The 19,890-nt window shown below is 34.6% G+C and overlaps 2 protein-coding genes across 2 annotated transcripts; one reads left to right on the top strand and one right to left on the bottom strand.

The window, feature by feature from the left end:
* Positions 1 to 943: 943 nt before the first annotated feature.
* Positions 944 to 3,911, bottom strand: LOC140883497 (mediator of RNA polymerase II transcription subunit 20a-like). Its single transcript, XM_073289992.1, has 5 exons — positions 3,795 to 3,911; positions 3,570 to 3,712; positions 3,214 to 3,392; positions 2,950 to 3,039; positions 944 to 1,430 (listed from the first exon to the last, which is right to left on the bottom strand). The coding sequence occupies exons 1-5, from the start codon at positions 3,806 to 3,808 to the stop codon at positions 1,194 to 1,196; spliced, it is 663 nt and encodes a 220-aa protein (XP_073146093.1). The 5' UTR covers positions 3,809 to 3,911; the 3' UTR covers positions 944 to 1,193.
* Positions 3,912 to 5,462: 1,551 nt separating this feature from the next.
* LOC140883975 (bet1-like SNARE 1-1) lies at positions 5,463 to 19,074 on the top strand. Its single transcript, XM_073290610.1, is given in 5 exon segments — positions 5,463 to 5,547; positions 16,589 to 16,733; positions 18,221 to 18,277; positions 18,355 to 18,414; positions 18,507 to 19,074. Coding segments are annotated over 5 exon segments (366 nt in total). The 5' UTR covers positions 5,463 to 5,533; the 3' UTR covers positions 18,597 to 19,074.
* The last annotated feature ends 816 nt before the right edge of the window (positions 19,075 to 19,890 follow it).

Raw genomic sequence — 19,890 nt, 5'->3', positions numbered from 1 at the left:
CTCGTATTTTGTCGTCATCTTGACTACAATAATCCTGCCTTATAAAATCTCAAAAAATCTTTTCTGATGTGGAAGATCAGTCACAGCTGCAACCACAGAGCATACTCAGAATTTTAAAAAATTTTATGTCAAGGCTCTGATACCACTTGTTGGTCCCAGGTGCGGCATTACGAGATAGAAACTATGGAAATTGAAGAATAAATAGACACCAAGATTTACGTGGAAAATCCCCAAATAATTATTAGGGTAAAAACCACGGGCAAGATCAAAAGATTCCACTATAATATTTGGAGAATTACAACATCTCTCTGTGTTTCCAAAGAGACACTCACTCTTTTATACAGGAAAAAACATATCTCACAAATATATATAATAATAATTAAGGAAAGAGGAGAACTCAAGAATCAGAAAAATGAACTTGAGATGGGATACATCTTCTAAAAGCCCCCTCAGCCTTCAATATTTATCGAACACATGTCTTCAATATTTGCTTTTGAATTGGCACCTACTGCCTTATTAATTATGTAGGCTCATGTGTTTCCGACAAATCGCTTTTGCCGCGGCCACTTATCTCGTGTTTCGGAGACACAGCACACGGGTTCCAATTCTCGCCGCTTGTTTCGCAGCTTACCCAGTCCTATTATGTTCAGTGTCGCGCCGTCAACTTCTCCTCTTTATGAAGTACCGACATTTTCAGTGACCATCCATCAATACCTTTCAACACATTTGGGCCTTTAAAAGTCCTCTGTATTATAAGTGATTGGTTTTCGTAATTTTAGTTGTGTTTTGCAGGAGAGAATTATTCTTCTTGTAAAAAAAATGCAACAATTAAATGTCCAAAATAAATAAATAACAAGATGGCTCGATTTTCTTATGCATTCTACTGATGCAAAGCTGGATTGATGATGATGTTTTTTGGAGTCCAAATCGATCACACAAAAAATGAATTAAATGATATTTTATTAAATATTTGTAATTAATAAAATCCCGATCCTATTTGGGGCTAGGATGATGGTTTGAATCCAATCCAACACGTTTCAAAAAAATAAAAATCCAATGGATAAGAAACATGCATTTTAGTTGAAAACTGTCACCGAGAAACTATGACATACCAAAAACAGAGAAGTTTATATTCAGTTGACGAGGGGAGTTCATGAAAAAGTGTGCATGGAATCCGAATCTTGTAATAATATCTAATTTCTCTGTATCGATTGAGCTGTGGATATCATCTGAGCCACGATTGTTGCATATTGAACAGCCGTATGTTGCGATGTGTACTGGTCTGAGAGACCAAACTCCGAAAAATTTGGTTCAATATGCACGAAATGGCCTGGTAGGGAGCTTTTCGATAGAGCTTCCTGCCACAGATAAAAGAATTCACCCATTATTTGATGTGATTTTTCCCATGATGAAATGGGTAGATACTCCATCTGCAAAAAATGAGAGCAAACCCCTTCAGTTTGCAGTTCGCTGAACAAGAAACAATCATTCTTCAACGTGTAAAAATATATCTGGCGAATTTTAAATAATAGAAATATGATGAATAGAGAATAAACACAACACATAAATTTCGTCGTACGACCATATGATAACCTACACGAACGAAATACAAGACATTAATGCCAAGAGAATGAAAACTCCGATTAATCTCTTTTAGTTTAGAGTACAAGCATTTCTTTGTAGAGGTAAAAATGTCTTGACCCAATATGGAAGGAAGGCATCAATATCACAAGCATCATAAAATAACTTTAAAATGTAGTGTGATCTCTGATTCTAAGCTATACTCCTTGGTTTCAAACAAAATAAAATTTTGATAAGTTTTGCAAGGCAATGAATGCATCAGCTTAAAGTAATGGAAGTGAAGGTTCACGGTGACTCCAGTGGTATATTTCATGTTGATACATCAAGCATTGGCATACTGCACGAATTTTTCAAGGGTACCACACTGGTTAAATATATCACACAAAGTTAGGGAGGAGCTAGTAGTATTGGTGCATCTAAATCAAAAAAGTTTGGCAATGGCCATGACCATGAAACCAACTAAGCCTTGTTCACTCCGCTGGATTTGTCCCAGGATTACCCACTATTCCCACCAACACTGTTAAGCAGCCATAGATATAAAAGATATGCATGAATCGGGAGAAAAAATATCAGTGTTGTATGCTTATTCGACATAAATATTTGGAAGTACTAAAACATGTTATCTAAATGCAGGTCAAGATACAACCAAATGAAATTCCCCAAACCGAAAAAATAACCAACAGAATTTCAATTTACTCAGACTTTAGAAGAGAATGGTAGGATTGAGATCCACTAAGTTTTCAATGAGTCAATGTTATGAAGTGCAAGTGTGCAACAAATTAGTACATCCTTCATTCAGTAGTAGCAGTTGCTGTATGAATTGTTCAACAAAATCAAGCATGCAGCAGTCAGGCAATAATGAATCTCAAATATTCAGTCACCCAGAGGTACAGAAACTAGCAAAGAAATTTTCAGAGAGAGAAGTACTTTCCATGTCTACTGTCTAGCAGCAGTCACAGAATATTAAATAGCAAATATTCAGTCAATAAAAGGTACAAAAAACTCGTGACTCAATCTTCAAAGTGATAAGTACTTGCCAGGTTTAAGTACACTGATGTAAGGATCAGCCAAACTATGGAGGCCAAAAACCATAATTTCAATCTTTATATGTAAAGGACATGGAATGAGTTTCAAACTGGTTATTGCCACACCAGCATATGGAGATTCGGCTCTTACAGTTCATACTTATGAAATACATGTAAACAAAGGGAAAATATGAATATACAAAGTTGCCATAATTAAACTACCAGTTTCTTACCATTAAGTACTTGAAAGTAATAGGAATATAAGCATTGCACAATTATCTGAACAAGGTGTACTATTGATTTTGAAAGTTATAGAATATAAATTCATAAATGATCCAAGTACCTCCATAACAATGCCCCTCAAACCTTCAGAGTGCGCTAGAACTACTTTCCCGACACGCAACCTGAAGTCCCCAAGTTGATATTGGTTCCCCTGAGATGAATGAATTTTCCAGTGAAATTTTGATATCAAGCACCAGAAATTCAAATTTTAGGCTTTCCAAACATTAAATCAAAAAACGAAAAAGAAAAAAAAAACTTGAAACAAAAACAAAATTCATTATCGTACATATAAAATAAAAATAAAATAAAAAAAGATCCCTCGAACCTCAAAATTAAGGGCAACTCGCATTTTATAAGATTGAAGCTTCTCCATAATCGCCTGAATGTTCGATTCTGCCTCTACCACAAGCCGCTGCCCTCTAATTACTAAGTAATATTTACTCGGCAGCTCCGCAAGGGAAATTCCAAGAAAATCACGTGGGAATTCGTTCGTAATCGACTGGTCTGACAAATCAATCAAGACACGGAAACACAAAAAGATCGAAGCTTTAAAAACTAATTAAAAAAAAAGAGATTAAACTGCTCAAAGAAAACAAGCGTTGATCCAAAAATTCTCATAAAAATCATTCCTTTCAGTTTATTCCGTTATCAGAACTCGCCAGCCAAATCCCGATGTCCTACCTCTGACCATGGCCCGGTAGAAACTGAGTGTGGCTTTCCAACGACCTTCTTTAACTCCATTCAAGCTTTCAGCGCACTGTGACAGATCAGAGTGGATTTGGGTGTTGACCGATGTGCCGGCGTTTGGTTGCCAGTGCAAAATCCTGCACAAAACAACAAACCAAATTCACGCCGAAGGAAACATGCGAGAATCAAAAAGGGGATTAGGGTTTCCCCTCCAATTACCATTTGATCGGCATTATGGTTAGCTTTTGCACGGCGAAATTGAATCAGAGTCTTGCTGTAATGGGAAACGCATTTTGCAAAAAAAAAAAAAAAAAAAGATAATAAATTATGGATTATCTCGTAATGTGTCTTCCGATTAATTAATTTTTAAAAATTTTAAATAAATAAAAAAAATTTCAAACCGATGATAAGGTAAAAAAAATCATGGTTTTACACACATATATGGGACCACATAGTTTTGTTTTGTTTTTTTTTTGTTGTGATATGAGAATTCGCGGACGCTATTTTTTTTGTGCATTGGATAAATTCTCGAATTAACGTAATAGCTTGCAAATTACGTTAGATAGATAAACTACACTAAATAAGTTTTATGTGACTGATTAGTTCAAGAAGTTGTTGATAGTGAAATGTTATTTGCATTATAAAAAATGTACTATAAAAAAATCATTTAGTTTTAAAAATTTATAAGCTACAAAATCTTGTTACAGATATTATACAATAAAAAAAAATAAAAATTATTATTCAGCAAAGATAGATTTTAGAATGAAAAGTGTTAAAATAATTTATCTTTTATAAACAATATACATTTTTTTTTAAAAAAAACACAGCTTATATATTATTAATCAACTTTATTTGATAAAAAAAATTTTGTGAGAAATAAATTTCCAGAACTTGTAAACCCTCTGGTTGACCCAACATTTGAAATGCAGGCCAACAATTCTATAGTTTCTAAAAAAAGGCCCAAGAAATTTCCAATTACAAGGCCACTAAAAAGGCAATGTTCATCTTCCTATTTTAGAGCCCGTTTGCTTTAAAAAGTTATTTTAAAAAATAAGTGTTTTTTTAAATTGACTTTTAAAAGCATTTTTTTAAGTTAAAACTGTATTAATTTTGTGTTTGGATGAATAGATTGGAAGTATTTTTTTAAATTGGGTTATAAAAAAGCATTTGAAAAGCTACAAATATTAGCTTTTGAAAAAGCACTTATTTTAACTTAATTAAGGGAGTGTTTGCAATCAGTAAAAAAGTGATTGTTAGATTTTGGCTTAAAAAATCATTTTTGTGTGTTTCTTAAACCTAGATTATGTGTTAGCTTATGCTTAACTTAATTGAAATCCAAAAGCTAGTCATGTGGTGATTATGATTTTTCAAAAGTGATTCTAATAAAAAGGTTATTGTTAAAATCATTCTAATCACTTATTTATCAAACACTACCAAACTTTGATTTTTAGATTTTCACATTTGTTTTCAAACACTACCAACTTTTGATTTTTCTTAACTTTTTTTATAATCTATAAATTAATCACTTCTACAAAAGCACAATCTATTGCAAGCACTCCCTAAATGCTTTTAAAATCACTTCATATTTACCCAAACGCAATAGTTACAATAAAAGCACTTTTTTAAAAAGAAAAGCACTTTTTCTCATTGGCTTCTTAAACCAAACGGCCCTTATTTTCAAATCAAATTTATTGTTCACCTAAAACCAAACGTTTGCATAATCATTTTCGTTCCCTCAATTTTCTGATTAAGGTAAACCTAACCCTCTTCGATTTCTTTTCTTCAGATCCAAAATTGTAAGTAGGAATTCAGATTTCCTATGTTATCGATCAGTTGCGTTTTTAAACTGATGTGATTTTTGTCTTCTGCCTTTAAATTGTTTATCAGAATCCGCTACCGAACTACGCTTTGATTTGTCTTTCAGAGAGTCATCCACAGAAGTTTCAGTCTCCGAAATTATGAATTCAAGAAGGTCTCTTTCAGTTGTTTTTTTCCCCGATTTCCGTTATTTAGCTGCGTATTTACTTAAGCTTGTCTAATTCTTCCAAATTGTTGAAGTTTGTGGAAAATAGTACTGATATATGAGTTGATGTTTTCAAAACGGAAGAGGCTTGCATGTGGTTTTGATTAAGTTTTGTTTGATTTAAATGGTTGACTGTTGACACTGTAGGATGTGAAGTATTAAGCATTCACAGAAACTAATCTCTTTGTAATTGAGAGGATTGTAGGATATCAAAATTGTTGGATCTCGGATCTTTATCGTAATTTAATTTTGACGTTCAAAATTTTCTTGGACACTCGTATGGTTTAAATAAATGTACGTAGGGTGTTTAAAGATTTATACCTATCAATCTTAAAAGATTGACGATGGCTCCAACTATTTCGAAACAATTTCGAAAATAGCTCTTGTTGTAAATTCCTACGAACAATCAACTAGAGTTTCACCTTTCTTCAATCTCCGAATCAGGTCCACGACCGAATTTCCTGTTCCTCTTCTAAATTGCACTTAAAAGAAGAAGAAATTTTTCCGTTGAAAAATTAACAAAGAAGAAGACTGGAGAAGAGAGCTTCGAGCTGCGAAGAAAACCATTTTTTCTGTGAGCCTCACATAAATTATTTCCCCTCAATCAATTTAAGTAATTGATTGAGGGGCAGACAACTCATTCAATTCAATTCATTTTTTTTAATTATAATAATATATATATATATATATATATATATTATTATATACATAAAATCCCACAATCATAAATATATATTATATATATCTATATATATATATATCGTATATATATATTTATGCATTTATATATATATTGAGTGAGTCCTTAAATTCGAGTCCAACTCGAAAAAATTAATTAAACTTTTTTAATTAATTTTGCTCTCAAAATTTCTATAAGCCTTTATAAACCATTTATAAAGCTTATCTATCGATCCAGTCAAATTTGTTTATCATAAATTCAACTATTTGAATTTATTATCTCAACGGGAACAGGAAAACCAGTACTTGTGTAACCCTCAATAGTTCAGGGATACAGCTAGCTGTGGGTCCAGACTTACCCTTATTAGCCTCATTCTATGCATCAACTCCTTGATCATAAAATGTCAAAACTCATGATTTTTTATTTAACCCATCGAATCATGGTAAGAGCGTTAAGTAGCACCGCCCCATGATTCCCTAGGTATCACTGCTAGTGCCTGCAAGAACCAGTTGATTATGGTTAACGTACAGTACAGTCCCTTCATCTCATATATCCCGATCGAAACTGCAATCATTGGTTCATCGAGGGTTGCATGTGAATTTCGATAACGATGTGATGTCTTTGAGAATACATAGTGGCATCGCATGTGTAACTTGGTAAACATTTTACTCTACTACACATCTTACACTCTGGTCAGAGATTCCATGCACTATTATCTCACTTGATCACATAGGATATTCACACCCGTAGGTGAGCAGTAAATTTCCGACTACAATGCACTGGCTCCTACATGTGTCGCAACTATACCCAACCTCGCCACCTGATGACCCTCATGGAGTCGGTAAACGAGTCAAAGTAAAGTCCTAGCATGCAGAGCCTCGGTGTTGTTCCGGGTCATAAGGACTAATGGTGTACAACCATAACCACGAACTTATCCACTCGATGAATGATAACCACTTGGGAAGTTCGAGGGAGGGTAGTTCAGTGAACTTATTGTATGAGCACCAATCTGTATGATTGAACATCTCTATGTCCATACCAATGAAACGTGGTACACATCATCACAGATTCTATTCTCGAGCTCGAGCGATCCTTATACTTATTTTAGACGGCTCAATCGACTAGGAACTTGATTTAGAATATACAGTAATTAATAATATGTGTTTCATGATTGTCATCACATGTACAACCTCATATCTTACTATAGTATATTCAAGGTCTTTATCTATGCAGCTTGCATGGGTATACAGATAAGAAAATGCCAGATAAAAGATTAATTGTATTAAAATAAAGATTGTTATTACACTTGAGTCAATAAAATCTCTGACCAGCATTTGGCTTGCAGGGCATCTACTCTAACAATCTCCCACTTGTCCTAAAGCCAACTACTCATTAGTTTTAATCTCATTGTTTCGCGATGCTTCTCAAACAATGGTCCTGGCAAGGGCTTTGTTAGTGGATCAGCAACATTATCTGTAGAGGCAACTCTCTCGATTGATATGTCTCCTCTTCCCACAATCTCCCGAATGATGTGGAATTTCCTCAGTATGTGTTTGGATCGCTTATGAGACCTTGGTTCCTTTGCCTGAGCAATGGCACCAGTGTTGTCACAGTACACCGGGACTGGATCAACTCCATTTGGAATAACGCCCAACTCTTGGATAAAATTCCTCATCCAAACTGCCTCTTTGGCTGCAGCAGATGCTGCTATGTATTCGGCCTCAATGGTGGAATCCACAACTGTATCTTGCTTGGAACTCTTCCAAAAGACAGCAACACCATTAAGCATGAATACAAAACCAGAATTCGATTTCGAATCATCCACGTCACATTGGAAGCTAGAATCAATATAGCCTTTCAATTTTAATTCTCCACCCCCATAAACCATGAACAAATTCTTAGTCCTTCTCAAGTACTTACGAATATCTTTCACGGCTTTCCAATGCAATGGACCAGGGTTAGCCTGATATCTGCTTGCAACACTCAGAGCATATGCTATATCAGGACGTGTTGATATCATACCATACATGATACTACCAATTGCTGACGCGTAGGGAACACGTGTCATCATCTCTATCTCTTCATCAGTCTTAGGGCACATTGATTTAGATAGAGTAACACCATGACACATTGGTAAGTATCCTCTCTTGGACTCTTTCATAGAGAATCTTTTAAGTATGGTATCAATATACGTGACTTGGGTGAGCCCCCAACATCTTCTTTGATCTATCTCCATAGATTTGTATTCCCAATACATAAGATGCTTCACTCATGTCTTTCATGGAGAATTTACTTGCTAACCATACTTTAGTTGATTGCAATAATCCTATATCATTCCCAATGAGGAGGATATCATCAACATAAATTACTAAGAATGTCACTGCATTCCCACTAACTTTCTTGTACACACATGGTTCCTCGGAATTTTTAACAAAACCAAACTCTTTGATAGTGTTATCAAATCTGATATTCCAACTCCTAGATGCCTGCTCGAGACCGTATATCGATCTCTGAAGTTTGCATACCTTATGCTCACTTCCCACTGATGTGAAACCCTCAGGTTGAGACATATAGATCTCTTCTTTAATGTCTCCATTGAGGAATGCTGTTTTCACATCCATCTGCCATATTTCATAGTCATACCATGCAGCTATGGCTAGCAATATTCTAATTGACTTGAACATAACGACTGGTGAAAAGGTTTCCTCATAGTCAACTCATTGTCTTTGAGTATAGCCTTTTGCCACTAGTCTTGCTTTGAAGGTCAATACCTTCCCATCCGCCCCAAGTTTTCTCTTGTAAATCCATTTGCATCCTATGGGAACAATTCCCTCAGGTGGATCTACTAAAGTCCATACTTGGTTCGAATACATGGAGTCCATTTTGGACTGCATAGCTTCAAGCCATTTAGATGATTCAGCATCAGATATTGCTTCTTTGAAGTTTCGTGGATCACATCCATCACTAGGCTCATCATGGCCTTGTTCATGAAGAAGCGTATATCTTGCAGGAGGTCTAATTATTATTTCAGACCTTCTAGGTATGTGTGATTCAACTACTGGCTGTTGGAGATTGGGTTGAACTTCTACAGTCATGGGTGTATCTCGAATTTACTCGAGTTCTATCATTTTGCCTTTTCTATCTAATAGAAACTCCTTCTCCAAGAAGGTGGCATTTCCAGAAACAAACACATTTGCTTCTTTTGGATGATAGAAATAATATCCAACAGAGTTCTTTGGATATCCCACGAAGTAGCACAAAATGGATCTACTATCCAATTTGTCTCCCACTATCTGCTTCACATAAGCAGGACATCCCCATATTCTCAAATAAGAATATTTGGGAACCTTTCTCATCCATATCTCATATGGTGTTTTATCCACTACCTTTGTATGGACATTATTCAACAACATTGCCGCAGTTTTAAGCGCAAAGCCCCAAAACGATCTAGGCAATTCAGTGAATCCCATCATAGATCGAACCATGTCCAACAAAGTTCGATTTCGACGTTCAGAAACACCATTCAATTGTGGCGTTCCTGGTGGAGTCAACTGTGAGAGAATCCCATTCTCTTTAAGATAGTTCAAAAATTCAGTACTCAAGTATTCTTCACCTCGATCAGATCTGAGTGTTTTAATATTTTTTCTCAATTGTTTCTCTACTTCAGATCTGAATTCTTTAAACTTTTCAAATGCTTCAGACTTGTATTTCATCAAATACACATACCCATACCTCGAAAAATCATCAGTAAAGGCAATGAAGTAGGACTGCCCATATTTAGTGCTAACATTTAGCGGGCCACATACGTCTGTGTGGATCAAATCCAAAAGACCATGTGCAGGATTTTGACTATCTTGTTTTTTTTTGTTTGTTGTTATTGTTTGGACATTGTTTAATGGAATATCTTTTAATTTTAAGTTATAGAGGTCGTTTTGTAATTCACCAGTTCCAATCAAACATTCATTCTTATATATATTGCAAACACATTTTGCAAAAACACAAGAATAACCATCTCTATCAAGCATAGAAATAGAAATAATATTTTTAACCAAATCAGAAACATACAAAACATCTCTCAAAAGCAACTTAAAATCATTGTTTAATATTAAAATAATATCTCCTTTGGCCTTGGTAGCTACCCTTGCTCCATTTCCAAGTCTTAGAAAGGTCTCACCTTCTCTAAGTTTTTTGCTTCTTGTCATCACCTGCAAATCATTGCATAGATGAGAACCACATCCGGTATCCAATACCCAAGAAGAAGAATTCATTGAGATATTAATTTCAATATAAAACATACCATGGCCAGAACGCTTCTGGACAAGATATTCAGTGCAATTACGCCTCCAATGTCCAGGCTTGTTGTAGTGGAAACAGACTTGTTCTGATTTATTTGGCCTTTTGGGCCCTTGAGCAGGTTTCTTGTATGGCTGCTTATTAGGCTTTCTCTTAATTGTAGAGGCAGAACGCTTCTTTCCCTTGTTTTGGGATCCCTTTTTCGTCCCAGACGACGATCCCACAAATAGAACAGACTTTTCTTTCTTGATTGTGGCCTCATAATTAACAAGTATATTGACCAACTCTTCAAGGGTGGCCTCTATCTTGTTCATATTAAAATTAACCACAAATCCGTCGAACGAGGAAGGTAAAGACAACAAGAGAATATCAGTCGAGAGCTCATGAGGCATAACCACATCGAGTCCCACTAATTTCTCAACTAACCCAATCATCCTAACATCATGCTCATGGACCGAAGCCCCTTTTCGCAAGCGTGTAGTCATGAGTTCTTTCACAGTTGCGTGTCTTTCTGATCGAGTTTGAACACCGTATAACTCTTTCAGATGAAAGTGAATGTCAGCAGCATTCGCAGCATCCTCAAACCGTCTTTGCAGTTCATTCGACATAGAAGCCAAGATGTAGCTCTTAGCTTGGAGATCATGGTCCCACCATTTCTCAAGCTTGGCTAAATCAGTCGCACTGATGTTAGAAGCTGCTTCCTTCGGTGGCTTCTTTTCAAGCACATACGCAATCCTCTCAGAGTTTAGAACAATCTTTAGATTTCTTAGCCAGTCTTGATAATTAGGTCCGGTTAGCTTGTTTTGTTCGAGAATAGCAGAAAATGGATTGCGTGTCGACATCTTAAACATACTGAAATTGAAAATAGATAATCGTTACTAATTATTTTAAAATAATTATAAGATATAAAATATGGACTTTAATTTTATAAATTTTCTCCCACTATTTTGACATTTTCACTACCCTCTAATGAAAACTGGAAATCGTATTTCCTTAGTGAGCACGTAGAGTCCAATCTAGACAACTATGATCCCGAATAATATCAGCCAATCATAATTTCTAAAAGGTAGAACCCAATTGCATCCCCATGCAACCTCTACGTGTTTCCTCTCACTCTTGATAAGGACCCAATAATATGACGTCGTTTATCTTCGAGTGTCAAGCCGACCCATCAATGTTAAATCGTAGTGGACGGTCGCCATGAGTTTTCTCAATAATATGAGCCGAAGTCATGGGAGTTCCACCCAATTCACATCACCTATGTCAGTGGAAGTCACAGCTTTCCGGCGTCCAGGTCTCCCCAATAATATGAGCCAGACACTGACCGCGGGTAGCATTCATCATGCAACCACCGTTGATGGAAGACAAGAATAAATTAAACTATTTTAATTTTTACTTTTATGGCTTGATATAAATTTTGAATCATATTCAAAATGAGGAATTTTAATTTTGAAACTGTCTCATCATTTTATTTAAAATCGCGTGCCATGAGTTTGTATGTTTGCCGGATTCATGCAACTATATTATCGAATAATATACATACATGCATATTACTATATATCGCATATATCATAATATGACAATTAAATAAGAATGATCGATTGCCAATACTATTTGATCCATGCGAGCCAAGCATGGATCAAGGTCCAAATCCTAGGTAAATGCATGGATGCAAATGCAACTTATTACATAAGCTTCCAATATTTTACATGTCGTCATCTTGATCATCGGGTCCACCATCTTCCAATCTTGATCTCCCACTATTACAAATATTTACATTTGAATAGTCATGGCACATAAGTGATACATATCAAGGGGTGGGAACGAGTCATAAACCAGGCTCACTTTAATTTTATCAAATAAAATTATACAAGTTGAGACATGAAAAATATCCTAACATACACCTAGCACATTGGTCATGGCTCTCGATCATCCTTCATGCATATAATATCACATGTTATATAATTCATCAATTTCATGTATCTTGTAATTTTATCACTAACCGCCATAATTATTCAATGAATTAACAAATTAAATAAACTTCTTTATTTAATTTCTAATTAATTCAGTAATAATTGATTTTCTTGTAAAACTTCTTTTACTATAAATAATTAAAACCACATTCTAATTATTTATTTCATAAAAAAATATTTTATAAAATCGCATCGAATCCGAAACTCTTTTCGAAAAATATGTATATGTGTAAGGCTGCCCAAAATATTTTCAGACTCACCCCTACACCTACTGACCGAACACTGCCCGAATAATTCGGAGAGTCAACAATTGGGCAATTGCCCAATTGCTTACTATTATTATTTTATTATATATATGTATATATCTATATATGTTTATATATACATATCGTAATGCATATATATACAAATATCTATATATAATAATATATAATATATATATATATATATGTATATATATATCGTAATAAATATATACATATATCTATACATATATATGATAATAATAATATATATCCATATATATATTATTATAATATATATCTATATACGTACATATATATATACCGTAATATATATATACATACATATATCTATATATTTTATAATATATATCTATATACGTACATATATATATATATCGTAATGTATATATACATACATATATCTATATATATATTTTTAAATTCTATAAAAATAAATTTTATGGTGTAGCGATTTTGAAATATTTTCTTATGCGGTTAGAAATTAAAAATACTCAACATGAAATAAACCATACGATGTAGAGAACCTGGCTCTGATACCACTGTTGGATCTCGGATCTCTATCGTGCCCAAGGCGCAGCGAAAGTTTAAAAAAAAAATTTTACATTCAAAATATGCTTGGACACTCGTATGGTTTGAATATATCATTCATAGGAAGTTAAGAGATATTTATATCTATCAATCTTAAAAGATTGACGATGGCTCCAACTATTTCGAAACAATTTCGAAAATAAATCTTGTTGTAAATCCCTACGAACAATCAACTGGAGTTTCACTTTTCTTCAATCTCCGAATCAGGTCCACGACCAGATTTTCTGTTCCTCTTCTAAATTGCACTTAAAAAAAGAAGAAATTTTTTCGTTGAAAAATTAATAAAGAAGAAGACTGGAGAAGAGAGCTTCGATCTGCGAAGAAAACCATTTCTTATGAGAGCCTCACATGAATTATTTCCCCTCAATCAATTTAAGTAATTGATTGAGGGGAATTGAATGAGTTGTCGGCAGACAACTCAATTCATTTTTTTTAAAATTATAATAATATATATATATATATATATATTATAAACATAAGGTTCCACAATCATAAATATATATTATATATATCCATATATATATATCGTATATATATATATATATATATATATATATATATATATATATATATGCATTTATATATATATATATTGAGTGAGTCCTTAAATCCGAGTCCAACTCGAAAACATTAATTAAACTCTTTTAATTAATTTTGCTCTCAAAATTTCTATAAGCCTTTATAAACCATTTATAAAGCTTATCTATCGATCCAGTCAAATTTGTTTATCATAAATTCAACTCTTTGAATTTATTATCTCAACGGGAACAGGGAAACCAGTACTTGTGTAACCCTCAATGGTTCAGGGATACAGCTAGTTGTGGGTCCAGGCTTACCCTTATTAACCTCATTCTATGCATCAACTCCTTGATCATAAAATGTCAGAACTCATTTCTGATTTAACCCATCGAATCATGGTAAGAGCGTTAAGTAGCACCGCCCCATAATTTCCTAGGTATCACTGATAGTGCCTGCAAGAACCAGTCGATTATGATTAACGTACAGTACAATCCCTTCATCTCATATATCCCGATCGAAACTGCAACCATTGGTTCATCGAGGATTGCATGTGAATTTCGATAACGATGTGATGTCTTTGAGAATACATAGTGGCATCGCATGTGTAACTTGATAAACATTTTACTCTACTACACATCTTACACTCTGGCCAGAGATTTCATGCACTATTATCTCACTTGATCACTTAGGATATCTACACCCGTAGGTGAGCGGTGAATCCCCGAATACAATGCACTGGCTCCTACATGTGTCGCAATATACCCAACCTCGCCACCTGATGACCCTCATGAAGTCGGTAAACGAGTCAAAGTAAAGTCCTAGCATGCAGAGCCTCGGTGTTGTTCCGGGTCGTAAGGACTAATGGTGTACAACCATAACCACGGACTTATCCACTCGATGAATGATAACCACTTGGGAAGTCCGAGGGAGGGTAGTTCAGTGAACTCATCGTATGAGCACCAATCTGTATGATTGAACATCTCTATGTCCATACCAATAAAACGTGGTACACATCATCACAGATTCTAGTCTCGAGCTCGAACGATCTTTATCCTTATTTTGGACGGCTCAATCGACTAGAAACTTGATTTAGAATATACAGTAATTAATAATATGTGTTTCATGATTGCCATCACATGTACAACCTCATATCTTACTATAGTATATTCAAGGTCTTTATCTATGCAGCTTGCATGGGTATACAGATAAAGAAAATGTCAAATAAAAGATTAATTATATTAAAATAAAGATTGTTATTACACTTGAGTCAATAAAATCTCTGACCAACATTTGGCTTGCAGGACAGCTACTCTAACAAAAATAAGCTATTTAGAAAAGGATTGGTTCACCTTAGCATATTTTTACAAGATTTTGTTTAGTATATTTGAAAATACCAAAGATTCCCCCAATGTTATTATCCCAAATCCCAATTATAGTTTTCCAAAATGCAATGACGCAGATTCCAAAATGCATACATAATATTTTTTGCATTATTTTGATCTTTTTTGTAATTATGATGAAAGAAATTTCTAATATAGGTAGGCTCCATTATCTTATTTTATCCAAATAGAATAACATTTTTTTTTTTAAAACAATAGATTTTGCATTTATGAGCTCTTAAGAGTTAAGACAACTCATAAGATATGAGAACTTCCTATTTAAGACGAGGTTTTACTTTAAAACCGAAAAATGAAAATAGAAAAAGAAGGAAAATAAAAAAAAGAACTTTAGCCAAATACCTGCAAATTCAATAGTATTTTCTTTTCCGAGTATGGAGAGTGAACTTGCTGTTGCAAATGAGGTTGGTATCGGTGTCGCTTTCCAATTGATGTCTATAAAATGCTTGATGAAATTGCATAAAATGGTGCTTCTAAGCTGCCTAAACATTTAAAATCCCTTCATTAAAATGATTATTAGCAGTGCTACAGTTAGTAGTTCCACAATTTCTTATCCACATCAGAATCAGGGAAGGAACGACAGATGAATTGACCAAATAGGTACAAAAACACTTGTTTTATGCTATTATTTTAGAAAAAGCTCACAGCATAATTAGCATTTTAGGTGGCCATTCCCTCTAGGAACATGCAGCTGTTGCTTAATGCTTACTGATATGCTTTGGACTGTGGTAATTTGTATACAGTTGTCAGTACATATGAATTATGATTAAACATAGCAACTACATTTGTGCCAACAGTGTGTACACTATTACACACTTGAATATTGATATAAGCAGTGTAGAAATGTAAACTACTTAATTGAGTTCCCCGCTTTATTAAATAAAGAATAGCTTGTAGAACATCCTAGTTCCTAACTACCACCAGTATGGTATCCATCAAGGTCTAGTGTTTGCTAACAGTTTGTCTCACAGTGCTTGCTTGATTTCCAAGTCTGTTGTACATTGCCGATTATCTTTCATCAGTTGCCCTCCTCAATGATGCCGGCTAATTGTTCTTTTCGTGGACGTGGAAATCCGCTTGCTTCTGAATTTAAACCAATAGATTCACGTGTTATCAAATTATAATTGCCTAGATGATTTTAAGCATCATTTGAAGTGGGAAATTTATCTTCCTTTCATTTTTATATTCGGCTGTTAGAAAAGTTGGGTTTTCCTGTTCAACCTGCTTCGGTGATATCCTCATTTTATAACTTGGAAACAAAAAATATTGTTTTAGGGATCGCAGTACCAGAGCTGCTCTGTTTGATGGTATTGAGGAAGGTGGTATAAGGTCTTCATCATCTTACTCTCATGAAATTGATGAGCAAGAGAATTATAGAGCAATTGATGGACTGCAAGATCGAGTGGCTATACTGAAAAGGGTAAGTTGATTCTTTGTTGTACTTTCATTTGTTTCTTTGATTTGCATGTCTTCTACTTTGAGTCGACATCACTCAAGATTTTGGCAAGCGGTAATTTCAGAAGTAATGCGTTCATGGATGTGAACTTAAGGCTTGTTACTCCTCTTACAATGATAAGATGACTAGAAGGCACTTGTATATGTTTGCATGGAAGTTTAACTATTATAGATAAGAGTAGTTGCACCCGCTAATCTGTAATATTGTTTCAGGGGCATCTTGAGTGACTGTATTTCCAAAAACTTGTAGTTATGCAGCCCAAGTAAATTTTCTTGGATGCCAGTGCCTGCAAAAGTTTTTTTGCGGTGTGTTGCTTTGGGTGTCTGATTCATACAGCTCCCATGTGTATCCTCTCAATCTCGCGTTTTCTCTTATCCTCCACATGGAAGCTCGATTATTGAAGAGAATAATTTCAAAAAAAAAAAACATTTGAAATAGAAAGCCTGGAATCATCTAATCGAATTGTTGTCATCGAGATAGAGAATGAAATAAAAGGAATCGTTTTGCATCCGATATCTTTGAAACATTTCATATAAACAGCCACAGTTATCTTGGATAAAAAGGTTATAATATGTATGAAGTCATTATTTCTTCGGAATCTGCATTCTTTCATGTGTTTCTTCCAGTGTTTTAAAAGTCGTAGCGTTGGCCTGTAGCGTTTTTGTGTTGTCATAGACTCATAGCGTAGCGTAAATAGCGCAGCGCATAGCGTGCATAACAATTAATTAATTAAAAATATACTTATATAAGTAAGAATGATACTTAAATTAATAAATAGTGACATGATCAGCTATTCGTAGACATTACACCACGTTTAAGCCTAACAATCTGCCCAATATTCAAACAAATATTCAACCAATAATTCCAACAAAATCTACCCAGAAATTAAACCCAACGTTGTACCTGAACGGCTGAAAACTTCTTTGAATTTTGTTGCTTAGATTTTCGAACAAAAACCACTCACCTCAAAAAAAACCCCAAAACCAGCACAAAATCGCACCTGCTGCGGCTGCAATCTGCCTTGAAATTGGATCTAGGGTTCATCTTCACCTCTTAAATCAACTCTGGAAAGTTTCGATTCCCAGCGATAAGTTTCTTCGGCCTTCGCTTGAGGAAATCTGATTTCTGAATCGCCTTGGACATGGGGAACGAGCAGAGCAAGACTCGCCTTACAACTGGACGTGAGAAACGGCCCGTGGGTTCTATCTTTTACGTCTAATATTTTTGCCCAAATAGCGTGGGCTTTTTGCGCCATAGTCCAATAGCGCACGCTATTTGCGCTAAGGCGCTCCAGGCTGGCAAATAGCGTGCGCTATTTGAGCTTTCCGCTAAAGCTCAGCCTTGAAATCATGCTACAGCGCGCTTTCAAAAACACTGGTTTCTTCTATGTTTGATGGTACTAAAGTTGATCCTCATGCATTATATGTATTAACTGTGAATTGCATAAACAGCTGTAAGGTGATATCAACGAAGAAGTCGAGACTCATAACCGTATGCTCGACAGAATGGTGTGTATGCGACCTATCCCAACAACTCGATATTGCGAACATCTTTTATTCGCTCCTGATTCGAACTTTTGTTTTAGGGCAACGACATGGATACGTCTAGAGGAGTTCTATCTGGGACCATGGATAAATTTAAGATGGTATTTTACCTCTACCTTTTCAACTTCACCTCCCCCTGTTTTTCGCTGAAATTTAAATCGTTGCATGTGAATTAATGTTCCACTCCGCTTAGGTGTTTGAGAAGAAATCAAACCGGAGTATGTTCACGCTCGTGGCATCTTTTGTGGTCATTTTCCTCCTCATATATTATCTTACGAGGTGAATGATTTTCATTTGTGATGGCTAAGGAGGGAGGATCTGCAAACTTGTGGATTGTTCAATTTGTTGAACTATCGAAACAGTTGGTATTAAGTATTAACATGTTTCTGAAATATGTAATGTAATTACATGTGGTGGGTTTTGTATAAAATGTTCTCTTGCAACACAATTATTTTTGCCGGTATGGGGTGTGCCGATGGGTGGGTGGACTTTCCATTGGATAGGGCTTGGCCGTAGCCATACAGGCAGACACAAGTCACACAACAAATATTGGGCCGATCCTGAGTGCATTGAGCCGAATTAAAATATGGGCTGAGTTTGTGATCGATAGTGCAAATTTGGGCTTACTGACTAACTCCTTGATTATTGATGGGCTTTTCCAATTTTTAAATGGGTTACTGACAAATAGGCTCAGGTTGTATTTAATGCCTGACCAATCGATGACAAATTTATATTTGTATTATATAAATATACCAACGAAGAATTTCACGATGTTTTTACTGGTAGTTGTATATTTTGTAAATTATTTATACTGAATAATTTAATCTTTTAATTGTATTAGGATAAAAGGTCGTTTAAATGTACTAGCTCTAGCTCTCATTTTCAGTCTTTAAAAAATATTTAGCTGCGGATGGAATTGTGATGACAGATGCGATTGCCCTTTGTCAATTATTACGATGATGAAATTTGTGCTGAATTTTATGTATCTGATTGTCTGATTAATATATTTTGTGCGGGATGATTATCTCTGTCTCTATCTGGACACCTTGAGTTCAGTCTGAAGTCCACGTGTTCCACATGCCAACTTTTTTTAATTTTTCCCCTTTTAAAAAATAATTTAAATGCCAACTTGATTGAGCCAAAATGATTATATATGGGTGAGATTAAGTTAGTGTTTGGAAGAGTTTTTTAGAAATACTTCTCAACTTTTCTGTTAACAAAAATTTTAAATTGTTTGAAATTTTGTTAACGAAAAGCTAAGAATTGCTTCCTAAAAGCTCTTCCAAACACTACCTTAATCTAATAAAACTCGGTTCCATGGTCAGATGGGTAAACCTATCCATGTCCATATTCATGTATTCTCGTTTATTTAATTATAATTTCCATTTCTCAAAATATATATATATATATATATATGATTATGATTATTATGATATATATATATATATTCACACATATTAGGAAGTCATTAAAAAACAACATTTATATATTAAAAAAATGTATATCTATTTAATTATTTAAAAATGTCTGCATATTTTTCGAGAGTGGGTTAATAATATATATATATATATATATGT

This window comes from Henckelia pumila, chromosome 2 (genome assembly GCF_033568475.1).
Source record: "Henckelia pumila isolate YLH828 chromosome 2, ASM3356847v2, whole genome shotgun sequence".
NCBI lineage: Eukaryota > Viridiplantae > Streptophyta > Magnoliopsida > Lamiales > Gesneriaceae > Henckelia > Henckelia pumila.
This window is presented reverse-complemented; position numbering and strand designations above follow the sequence as displayed.